Consider the following 12,490-nt stretch of genomic DNA (forward strand, 5'->3'; position numbering starts at 1 on the left):
TAATATGAGTCCACTCTGATTATACAGCGGATGTTTACTTTGGGTCTGTTCTCTTTGTAATAACTCCCAACCTGCTCTTACTGTTAATCAAAAAGTGCATCAAACGCTGAGGGAGACTGCTACTGTTCTTAGGACAGATGCTTGGGATTTGGTGTTTTTTAAAAATTCTCTCTCTACAGCAGGAGAGTTGCCTTTTCCTTTGCTTCCCCCAGTTTATAGGGACATCCTTTCCCTAAGGGGTAAAGGAAGAGAAGCTACTAAGAACAAGGCAAATTACTTAAATATTCTTCCTGCAGATCCTTGATGGTACATTGTATACAGTTCCTATGCATGAACGTGTACAGATCGTTCTCTTCTAGATTAATTTGGCTTTGTAGCTGCTGTCAAGAAACAGACTTGAGCTGCCTTAGTAGAAATAAAGGTAATCCCCATTCTGTTTTTCATCTTTCACAGTTTACTGGAACTAAATATATTCAACTGCTGAATAAGACGGATGTGAATAGCAACTAAATGCAAATTTAAACATATGCTAATCCAAGTGACCTATTTTTTTTAAATTTTATTTTAGGAAGTAGGTAGGCCCTAAGTACAACTGTGCATCTAAATCGTTGTCTTTCATGACAGCTTTAAAGGGAAAGGGAGGGAGGAGGAATTCTGCTTAGAACTTAAAAGGACCACACAGATGCTAGTTCAGATCAATCTGTCTTGCCAGGGGCTGGTACCTTCACCTTGGTTCTTGGGCTCTTAAAAAGTGGCTGTTGATTGCCATTTGTCATCCTCTTCTCTGTTCTGTCCCCTGCAGAGTCAGACGTGTGCTGCGTGACTGTGTGTATGAGTGGAAAGCAGGGCAGCTACCCTAGCCTGAGTGGGCTGGATAAGGAAGAGTCGCACCCTAATAGCACAATGCTGACAAGCGGAGCAGAGAGGATGTCATTCATGGATGTAAGTTCCTTGCTTTTTTTTTCCTCTCTGTAACTAAGATGAGAATGACTTGTTTTATTTATGAAGTGTAAACCTGAACTGGTTGATCAAAATATCTTTTTAGCTCTTCGGTTTTTAATAAAATGTGTTTGATAATATTACTGGGTTTGGATAATTTTCATTGGATCTTAAAGGAAAAAAAAATGCATCCACAGAGAGAATAAAAGACAGAATTGTTCCCCTGGCCCTATCTCAGACCAACAGTCACCCTTGTTTCTAGTAAGGGCTTGTTACTACTCTGTGGTAGACCAAGACATCAGCAGCAGTCCAGGGTTGACTTAAAGCATTGCCACTGTGTTTTGTTGTGCTCTGTCAAAGTCTTGCTGAGCTTTACAGGCCAGGTGACACTGTTGAGTTCTTGTGTTGATTTTTTTTTTTTCTTAACCTCAAGTGTAATACTTTGAATTAGTTTCATAGTTTTTAGTAAAAATGACAGCCTTGTATACAGTCCTCGATGCCTTAATTCCTCCAGTGTGCAGTATCTGTCTCAGATACTGAACTACCTGTTCAAGTAAGCAGTTTATAAATACTTCTGTTCTATAGCAAAAGAGTATTTAGTTCAGGTTAATTTCTTTCAAATTTCCCTGCATACTTCGAAGGTGTATGTGTAAAGTAGCGTGTTTCTTGATCTGTAACTACCCTCCTAGTTCATCTTAGGCCTGCCAGCACAAGCTATTGGTCCTGACAGACCCCTGCAGCTTTGCACTGTCACCGAATTGCAGATTCCATGATTCTGTGATGGAACGGCAACCTGCTTTCTCACTTTTCCCTGCTGTATAAGTAATGGGGCTGCTGTTTGCTTAATAGCCAATCCAGGGTAAGTTAAAGTTGTTGGGTTTTTTTTTTTCATTTTTTCAGTTACAACTGTTATTCGGCCCAGTATTTTAGAAAGGGCTGGTTATTGTATCTGCTTTATAAACTGCGTATTGGGCTCAGTCACTCATTTTACTCACACAAGCAAGGCTTTTTAAAAGGTGCTGCCTGATGACTAAATTAAATATATAGCACTCATTGTTTACACAGTATTTATACAGTACTGGTATGAAGAAAAAACCTTAAACCACTCTTTAGCTAAACTGTATATTCATGATTAAGGTTGGGAAAGTTTGATTGTGTAACCAAGTGAGCTGCCAAAGTCTCTGTGGGCCCATCAGAGACTCAGAATCCAACCTTAAGTTCCCCCTGCTCTTTTTTTTTTGTTCCTTGACTGATACAATTCCTGTCCATCTCTCAAGGGAAGTTCTGCTGCCGCAGCAGCCTGAATATCACCAGTGATGAAATTCAAATAACAGTTCTGATCTTGTATGAGTTCCAACTGCAAGCTAAGGCATAGCTAGATCTCTCCGAGGAAATAAAGAGCGGTTTGTTCCGATGATACTGGAGGTACCAGTGCAAGCCCCTTACAGCACAGCTCTGGCTGTGGCCAAGCTTTAATTCTTCTTTGTCACCCTCAGGATTGCTCTTAATGCCATTCAGCCACACATTCTCCAGACTAAGTACCTCACCTGCTGGGAAAGGCTTCCATGAGAACCAGCCTCTTCTACTCCCGTAAGTTTCCAATTACAGACTCAGAAGCTTTTGCCTGTTTTCTTTACGCTGGAGTCTTTTTTTTTCCCCAGTCACTCAGCTACCATGGTGGAACAATCATAGGGCACACTTACACTCAACTGAAGTAAACTTCAAACAAAAATACAATTAGCAAATACAGAGCATGCTATAGCAAAACGCAGGCTGAACATAAAATGATACCTCTTAGCTTGACTCTTCCATCTCATTACATTTTTATTCAGAATACTAAATACTACTAGTAATGCACTTTCAGTTGTGCCTTTAAGGGCGTTCTCCCATCATGCCCTGTCAGCTATAAATCTGCCTGTGTCAGCTGCAACTTTACTCAGTCAGTCTGCCTGGCCCTCTGAGTTGCTACTTTATTCATCAAGTAAGTGTTTAACTTCGTAATTCTGGTTTCCCCCCCCCCAGTTTAGAAGTTTGCTAAAGGGATTCAGTTAAGACAAGCTCAACAGCAGGTCAATTTAACTTTGCTGTAACAGGGTAATTTGAGTCGGGGTTTTTTCAGTCTTACCTGAATAGCGAGGTGAAAAAAGACAAACACAAAAAAAGTTAAGATTATACGTAAGTTAGCTCTATAATTAACACAAAGACTAGTCACAAATAAGTTGTAGCATCTGGAGGGGTTTTGTTTTTCAGAGACATTAGTTTAACAGGAAAAGTATACCTAGCAGTGAGCTGTTGTTGTGTGCTTACATGTAAGTTAATACTGAAACAGTAATGAATCTTGTTTCTTTATTCAACATGCACCAAACAAATAGATTTAAATGCATTTATTCTCTCTGATTTTTATCCATGCTACAAATTGCAAATATAGTATAAAATAGATTCTCCCCTGTAAGAAAATCTGGTTCCTGTTATGACAAAAATACAGTATTAAAGATTTGTTTTAAAAATACCAACTTTATATATAAAGTTATAAGTAAAAACCTAACATCGGTGGTTGGTTTCTGTATTAAGCCAAAGATCCATCAGAAGTCTACAAGAACCTAAACAGGGAATGTCTTATTCTTGTGGCTTATCTCCAGGTACAGTAAGAAATAGTTGCTGTTACAGGTGCACGACTAAGCAGCTGCTTTCCCTCGTCTACTGGGCAAACATTAAAAGATCTTTAATGCCAAGTGTGACAAGTGGCTTTACTTCTCACTGTAGTCCAGAGTATAAAATTTGCTCATAATCTTAATAAAATTGGTAGGCTGACCTTTTGGGTTGAGTCATGTTAGAAGGATAAATACAATTTAGTAGAGTCTGGAACTCTACTTAAACTTTTAAATAAAATGTTGAATTAATAAGCTGCTGCAAGAAGTCATGCAGCGTTTTTCAAGCACTTGTTTCCTAAAAGAATCACAAGAGAAGCAATGCTGGCTTTTCTGCATTCATTCTGAAAACTTAAGTCTTCTCTACTTAAGAAGGTCAAGTGAATGTTTTCTGCACTGTTTTAAATACTGGCACATTTCATAGAAGCATGTTACCTAGAATTTGGAAACTTGTTCCTTGTGCCACCTACAGTTTAATTCTGCAGTAGGCTGAAAACCTTAGCTTGAACAAACAAACTGCAAACAAGTTGTTTGACATGCTTTAGAAAATCTGTAGATGCATAGATGTAGCTCCATCCTTCCACTTGTTAACATGGTCTGAAATAACAGTTCTGCAGAGTGGACACGTTTTTTCTCTATTAAACCATAAAGAGATGCATTCTTCACAAAATGTGTGCTGTAATGAAAAGAATAAGAACTTAGAGCTTCTAAGCTCTTCCATTTATAAGATGGTATATTATTTTCAAATTCTGATTTCTAAAAATAGTCAGAAGGCATATAAACTTTGTTTAAAATATTCTTAAGTTGGCAAAAAGTAATTCTGATTATGTGTATTACCTGACAGATGAGCAGAATAGGCTTCTGAAATTCAGCTTGGCAGATTGAACAAATATCATCCGATTCAGAACATTGTCTCTTGCTAGCTGTCACCCCATAGTGCTGTAAACCAAGGTATTTTCAGCAGACATTTGTTTCTGGGTGAGAGGGGGAAAGCCCCAAAACAAAAATACCAGGATAGAAAGGAACTGGGAATAAGGGCTGCCCTGCTGGGAAACCTATCAATCCCTAATCCAGTGAAATGTTGTTAAGTTTTTTAATAGTTTTCTTGGGGCCTAAAGTTTATATGCTCCTACTTACCACACTGCCTAGCTAGTATCTTCCCCTGATCGCAGTTTCTGGAAGAATCTAGCAGTTTTCTTTTAACAGTGACCTCTGAGCAAAACACTCTGGTAAGTTTCAATTTGATCAAGATGGCACTTAAAAAATGAGAAGTGCAGTACTTTTAAATGATGTTGTGCTCCTAAACGTTCTATACATTTTACTGAATGAATAGCAGACTGGAAACAATACCTCTTACTAGAGAAAGATTATCTAAAAACTTACAGTTCTAACAGAGGTTACTTGCATGTCAATTATTTTGGCAAGTTTCAATTCTGACTGTATTTCAGCATAAAGCTCTGCCTGCATCCACCCAATATTTATCCCAGTTAAAAAGTAGGAAGCAAGACAAAAAGGGTATCTTATTTCACATACGTTTATCTGAAGAGACATGCACAATAGGTTTTTTAATGTTGTTTGGTTTTTTTTGTTGTTGTTCAGATGACAATGTAATTATGTATTCAAGGAATTCAGACTGTGAAATGAGAGAACCAGTATACAGGGTTTTCTTCAATAATGCCGTTGTCTATTGCCAGAACAATGCAAATATAGGAGTGAGGTATTTAAAAAATAAGTATTTTCATGTAAATTGGGGGTTTTGTCATAAAAGAATTCAGTACTCACTGGTCGTGTACAAAATATCCGTAAGACCTGCCTGAAGTTTCTCAGTTGTCCAAAAAAGCTCAAAAGCTGAAATGGGAAAGAAAACCCAAGTTATGCTTAGAATTTTTCTGTGTGAACTGAAAAGCTTCCAAGTGTGCAGTTTCCAACACTAGAAGTCTCACCCTAGTTTGATGTTGGCAGGAACATAAGCAAAACTATAGTTCAGACTGACCCTACTTTGGTTGTTTAATATGTACCAAACAAAAAGAATTTAACCCAAAGTTTTTTTTTCCCCAGTAGGTATCTGCTCTTTAAAAGAAATACAGTGTTAAGGTTTGAAATGAAGTACTCAAGTGCCAGTCTGTCAGTATTATTATCATATACGCAATAGTCTTTAGGCTTGTAATTAAGATACTGTAGCATTATAAAGTATTTTTTCATGTTCAAAGCCAAACTTGAACTGAGTCTGGTTACATTTGGTGCAGATTAGCTCTTTGGTGAAGTAGACAGCCAATATGAACACTTAATTTTAACTTGTTGAGCATCACACAGGATACTCTATCAGAGAGAAAATCTAGCTTCCTGGAAAATGCTGATTCTTTTAGCCATGAATTTTAAACTATTTTTGCAAGCTCTTTTCCTTGATACCTGGTAACAGTCGTCTTAGTGTCTGATGTGAGGGGACCTATAGTAACAGTGTTCTTTGTTGTGCAACCCCAGTGCATTCCCAGAACAGATGCAGGAAAAAGATGATTTATCGTGGCCTGAGCCGGTTTTCTATCAGTTTTGGAAGGCCGTATCAGTTGCGCTGAAGCATCCACTTGCAAGTCAGTTCAAACACAGGGGACCTTTCAGAAATGTTAGTTCATATGTCTCTAGCCCTCTAGTGATAATTAGTGCAAAATAGTTTGAGAGGAATGTAAAGTTTACCTACTTTTAGGATGAGGTAGAGAAGGCCCAGCAGTATCCCAAGGGTCCATCCTAGTACACTGTCCAGCTCCCCATAGCCAATAAGATAACGGAACCAAACTGGTATGGGGACAAACATACGGTAATACTGGCAGAGTTCTTCTAACAGCATGTACCAGTAGCCCTAAGCAAGACATGCAAAGGAATCGCTCAAGATTTAAAACACAAAGGATTTTTAAAATATAGAGAAAAGATGCATTTTTATTCTTTTTGAGAAACTTATAGTTCTCCCATAGTATCTTGAAACAGCTAAATATGAAGCGTGAAAAAGAATGAAGACCAGATGATGAGTCTCACCACAACTGTATAAAACCAAAATTGATTGCTGTACTGCAGAAAATCAAATTAACAGACTGAAATAGGATGGCTTTTTCAGATGCCTACCTACTTAACAATGATATCACACTTAATTTCGTAAGCATTAAAAAAGAAAATAAAAGTTACATAAAAAAGGAAAGTAAGACAAATTTATTCCTATAGATCAGCTTGTCGTTAAGAGTAGTGTCCTGCATTCAGGATTAAAAAATGAGAGTAAGGGTCATTCTTTTATTAACATACATAAATTACAAACTGTTTTCCTGTAAATGTTATTTCATGCCTGTGTAAGGAACCTTATCTTGTGTCAATTAGGTCCTATATAGGATGGGGTGATAAGAAAATTGGAGGGGCCAGGAAAGAAGCCTAGGGTGTCTGGACTGAACAGGTAAATGGAGTTCAGTGACGCCCTAAAAATTACTGAATAATTACAAAGCACAAGCATCCTGCACAGAGCACTGTGTGTGTATGTGCATGTGCAATCACCGGTATTTAGCTTAGCTCTTAATTTATTTCCTTAAGTTAGTCTTTAAAACTGTACTTATAACAAAGAAGTGTTCTTTCTATAATGTATACTGGATAATGCCACAATTTGCCAATATTGACCAGATTCCTTCTTTAATTTAGCCACAGTATAAGTCACAGTTGGTGTAATGGAATTTTCACTAGCTGTATTTTGGATGTTATACCACTAGCTGTAGAAAGAAAAGAAAAAAAAAAAAAAGAGAGATCTTGATTATAAATTGGTATTTAGCGAAATCAGTTGTACCTGAGAAGAACTTGTTCTGGTACATTTTAAGAGATAAAACCTACCAAAACATCCTCTTAAATGCTACCATGTACAAACCATACTTGTTAATTTTTCTTTTTTAACCAGTACTAGTGTTTGCTATTTTGACATAAACTTTAATGGGTTTTGTCTGTCTCACCTCAGGAACCAAATAAATACCCCACCAACCACTGTAGGCATCTGTGAAAATTTATTAAACTTCACTGATCTGAGGATTTAAGCTATGATCAAATTCACATTGATCTCACACAATTATTAAGTTTATTAAGAAAAGGAAAATTCTGAATTATTTATTCAAGAGACAGAAAAAACAGGTGTTTGCATGCACAGATCTTAAAATCTTCTCGTGTCAGTTAGTGTCGAGCATGTAAAAAAATGTACTGTGCTTCCGCCGCTCGATGCTGACTGCCTGTATACAGATTCGTACATTGCAGCAAATAAAAGGTTTCTTCATCTCCCCCACTCAGAGACAGAAATAAACCCATTTATCCAACGACATAATACAAGTAATTGTTTCAGATCAGACTGTAAACCTTCCTCTTAGCACCAAGCAGGGAAGAACATGAAATCCACAGGGTTTTCTTGCCCACAGTGTAGTGATGGATTATATACAGACCTTTAATTAAAAAGACTTTTCTCTTTAATAGTTAGCTAATTTGACCGTAAAAGAATCTTCCTAAGGAAGCAAAAAATATAGCTTGTTTCCTTACCTTGGATTTAAAGGACATCATAAAAGAAGGCACCAAGAGAATAAAGCACTTGAAGCCCATGAAGAGGAATTTCAGAATAAAGTCTGTGACTCCCACAATCCAAAGTACCTCCCAGAAGTTCATAAAATCCACAGTAGGTTTTAAGAAGATTAAGCTACAAAAAGAAGTATCAGAAGTTACCGGAGTACCCTATTTAGAGGAAAGCATAACTAGAGATTATCACAGCAGGTTTAATTAGAAAAGGAAACCTGGTTTACACAGAGGGAAAATATTTGCTAAGAAAATGAACTCTTTATTGTAAATTGATCATTTATAATCTCTGACAGCCTTTCTATTTTTGAACCTTCTTTCCTGTATCCTCATCACAACCTCCACCCTCTAGAGACAGGCTTGCTGTCTCTTTAGCAATACAGCCTTTGACTGATTTGCAGCCAAGACCGTACCTACAGAATGCTAAGGGGAAAAAAATATAAATTGGACACAAACTCCATGGAGCCATATTCAGTATTCTGAAGGCAAGGCGGTAGGGTCAAACCCAGGTGCATTCCCCATGGTATAGTAGTGCTATTACATTGAGTATGGGGTCTAATCTTGCAAATTTCTACATATTATTGTTAAGGACAGCACCTGTTCAGTCTGGCAGAAGAGGAGGATTGGAGATTAAAATGAAAGAGAAACTGATGCTGCAACTAAAGAAAAACAGCAGCAGCCCATATAAAATGTTCCCAGTTAACATTTGAGTAATTTATGATGCGAGTAGAGATGTTCCTCTACTTACTTACCTGTAATACAGTGACTGAGAATGAAAGGTGTAATACAAGAGGAGAGATGATCCAGTTAGGTATACTAGTAACCAAGCACACTGCAACTTGGAGCACCGTTCCTGTAAGATAATTGTAAAGATGTATTACAGTCCTTGCATCACTATCAGCATCTGATCTCCAAAGTTCTTATGTCTGTTGCACCTGAACTACTAGAGGATTTTTTATCTTAGCGGTTTAAGGCCAAATAAAATAGAGAGCTCAATAGAAAGGTAAAACAGTAATTTTAATGTTTTCAACATAACAATTTCTATGTATATCAAGTTTTTTTCTAAAAACACAACCAAAACCCACCCCACTCTGAAGAAACACCAGATTTTCCTTTGGGAGTGAACAGAAACAGCTGAAAGGTTAAACTGTCAAGCCCTATTTGATTCCAGAAATATAGTTAAGAAGTTCTTCCATAAATTTCAAAAAACTTCTATCAGTTGAAGTGATTTCAATATTCAAAGGGAGGGGGGGCTGGAAATCCTTGAATTTTGCAGACCTTGCGCATCTGAGAAACTCTACACTGTACAAAAGCATTAAGACTTTCCATCTTGAAACCCTTGACACCTAGTATTATTAGATAAATAATACAGTATCTCCATTGACATTTGTTTCAAATACTGATGGATAAAGGTCTTGGTTAACTTACAGATTTTTGGTGCATAGGGTGATACTTACTCTTAGAAAAACCTGATTTACTATGCTTTTGTTTGCATACATATAAGTTGTTAGCAGCCCAATTCCAAGAGAAATGCCTATTAGGAAAAAAGGGTCAGTTATACACAAGAAAATAAAAAAAACCCAAAACTGAACTGGGTTAAAAAAACAGCCACTTCTTATATGTCTTTGTAATTACAATTAATCACTCAGACTGTCAAGCCAGAATAATTAAGCACATTGTACATGTGCCAGCAAAGGAAACAGAAGCCACTGAAATGTAGTTTAGTAAATCTCTTTCTGATGAATAAAGCAAATAAAAATAAAGCTAAAGATAAATCGAATTATATTTCAGGCATGGTTATTAGTATATATCTTTGGGGGAGGGTCTGTTCCCTCAGACCTTATTTTGTTATACTCTACCAATTATATGCTGCATGATCAGTTTGACACACAGAATCAAGATATACGGCAGACTTTTGTGCAGCCACTGGAGGAGGTATCTGAGCTCTGAGAGGGAGCTGCCGCTGTGTTCCTCTGAGTCTGGAGCAGAATCATCGAGCCCTGCTGCTTCGCTGTGGGCATGTCCGTGTGAGCGACTTTGGGAACCTGGCCTCGAGTGCCGGGAACTCGCATTTTCTCTGGATTCTCCCACAGCAGAATTTAGCTGTATGCGAATATCGCTGCTATGATGGCACGAGCCCTCTCCTGACAGCCTTGCTGCGTGGGTGCTCTGAGATGAAGAGTCATCACCGCTGCCTTGGATGTTGTGGAGGTGACTGCAGTTTGGTTGCATGGTGGGATTTTTTTGGGTCCAGATTCTTGCTCTTTTGTCTCCTAGAGTGGGACATAAAAAGTCACAGTTGAAGGAAGAGAGAACTAGTTCAGGGGGGAAAAAAACCCAAAAAAACCAACACAAAAATACAATAGATTGTACTGAGTGACTGTCTACGTGAAGATTGTCTTTCTGGGAAATGCTGTTGCTCTGTGTTCTGAAAGCTTGGCATGCTGGGTTTGCACCCAGTCTCCACCGGGCAGCTTTCTGTGTGCCATATTAAATGACTTCCTTTCATTCACATGCAGATTTTCTAGCCTGCAGTGAACCTGGCTGCCTTAGTGAAATCTCAAGTTGCTTCAGTGCAGATTGGAACAGCAAAAGCTGCTGAATAGGAGCCCAGCGCTCACTTGTATGGAAGAGATCTTGGAAGCACTGTGTAATTTCACAAAAATAGTAACAGTAGTAGGCCAGAGAAGGAGCAAACAGGGATGGGAAGGAGGCAAAGAGCACATTTACATGCATCCATAAAATGGTAAACATTTGTTCAGACACGTCTAGTCAAAAGCCAGTGCACGCTGAAAATTGAGGGCCATTAGGAGATTAACAAGATTATCCTGTCTGGGTAAGCAAGCAGAACCAGGTTAGTCTATTTCCTAAGAAGCATTTAAAAGAACCTGGACCATATGGTCTAGGTGAAAAAAGAAATGCAGCCACCAAGCAGTAACCCAGCAGCGAGACCACCCAAATGGGGTTTTATTTATCTTTCCTGTGGCATCTTTCTGTTGTCTTCCCAGGCAGTTTGTCACTTCTGCGTCAGTCCTGACACTGGTCAAATAGTATTAAATCTACCTCTGTGCACTGGTGTGATACCGGAGTAACGACTTCGGAGAATGCTTTGAAGCTGGATTTGCCACAGTAGTTGTTACTGCTAAAGGGCATTAATGAAACATTGGGAATTTTGTTATAATCCTTTTTTCTGTAATTCACACCCTTCCGGATTCCTCTTTGAAATTATTTTTTCCACAGCTTAGCATACATACACAGCTAGTTTCACTGAGATGCAAAAAGGTTAGAGCAAGGCTGGTTTTGCACTGTGAAAAGTTCTTAATATATTTGCAGAAACTTAGAATTCTTTAGCCTTTAAAGTGGAGATTATATTAGAAGAGTAAATTGCTAATTCAAACAATATATGGATATGGGAATGTGACTGTTTAGAAGTGCTTCTGCTGCCACTACTGTATTTTTGCTGGCCAAAGATTACATCGTGCTTCGATCTAGCCAAAATTCACCTGCTGTATGTAATTGTACGCACATGAATAAAGGGGAATAAACTGGAGATTGCGCTGACTCGTGTGGACAGTGTTACCAAGCGTGGCTGCGGGATCAGGCCACCAATGCTGCTTGTAAAAGGAGGGGAATAAGTAAGTGAGGAGGGGAATAAATGAGGCGATCTCTCCCGAGCGCCCTGCAGCTGGCGGTCCGGGCCCGCTCCTGCAGACCGGGACGGCTGGCAGCTCCAGGGCAGCAGCGATGGGCCCCGAGTGCGGCCGGGCTCTGCCTCACGGGCCGCCACGCCGGGAGCCGGGGCTGCCCCGCGCAGGGAACCCGCTTCGGCCCCGGTGAGGTTTGTGCCTGCATTGTTAGGGCTCTGGCGGGGGCTGCTCCCCTCGCCCGTCCCGCCGGCCCCTCAGGCCCGCTGCGGTGCGGCGGGGTCTGACAGGGCCTGCTCCCCTCGCCGGCCCCTCAGGCCCGCTGCCGCCCAGCTCTCGGGGAGCCGCTCCCGCGGCCTCGCCCGCGCCCCGCCAGGCGAGGAGGGGCCTCCGCGGAAGCCCCAGCGAAGGGCGCAGGCGGCCCCGCTCCCCCCCGCGCCGCCGCCGCCTGTGAGGGGAAGCGGCCGCGGGGAGCCCCTTTCCCGCCCTTCCCTGCCGGAACGCGGCCGGGCGGCAGCCCGCGGGCGGTACCTCGTCAGGCGGCCAGCGCCTCCCGCCCGGCGCCGCTGGCCAGGCCGCGGCCGCCCGCCACCTCCATCGCCGAGACCGAGTGGGTGGGAGAGGGCGCGGCAGGGGGAGGAAGAGGAGGAGCCGTGAGGGGGAGGAGGAGGAAGGCCCCGAGCT

The 12,490-nt window shown here is 40.4% G+C and overlaps 1 protein-coding gene across 2 annotated transcripts; it reads right to left on the reverse strand.

The window, feature by feature from the left end:
• Positions 1-3,271: 3,271 nt before the first annotated feature.
• RNFT1 (ring finger protein, transmembrane 1) lies at positions 3,272-12,464 on the reverse strand. Of its 2 annotated transcripts, none has more exons than XM_055796696.1 (9): positions 12,338-12,464; positions 10,076-10,435; positions 9,620-9,696; positions 8,915-9,015; positions 8,133-8,286; positions 6,283-6,441; positions 5,370-5,435; positions 4,425-4,526; positions 3,272-4,263 (listed from the first exon to the last, which is right to left on the reverse strand). In XM_055796696.1, exons 2-9 carry the CDS (start codon positions 10,392-10,394, stop codon positions 4,129-4,131), a joined length of 1,113 nt encoding a protein of 370 aa, XP_055652671.1. In that variant the 5' UTR covers positions 10,395-10,435; positions 12,338-12,464; the 3' UTR covers positions 3,272-4,128. The 2 variants fall into 2 exon arrangements, with proteins under 2 accessions (XP_055652671.1, XP_055652669.1); XM_055796694.1 differs by having other exon boundaries at positions 10,022-10,435.
• Between the last annotated feature and the right edge of the window lie 26 nt (positions 12,465-12,490).

This window comes from Falco peregrinus, chromosome 2, assembly GCF_023634155.1.
Source record: "Falco peregrinus isolate bFalPer1 chromosome 2, bFalPer1.pri, whole genome shotgun sequence".
Classification (NCBI taxonomy): Eukaryota; Metazoa; Chordata; class Aves; order Falconiformes; family Falconidae; genus Falco; species Falco peregrinus.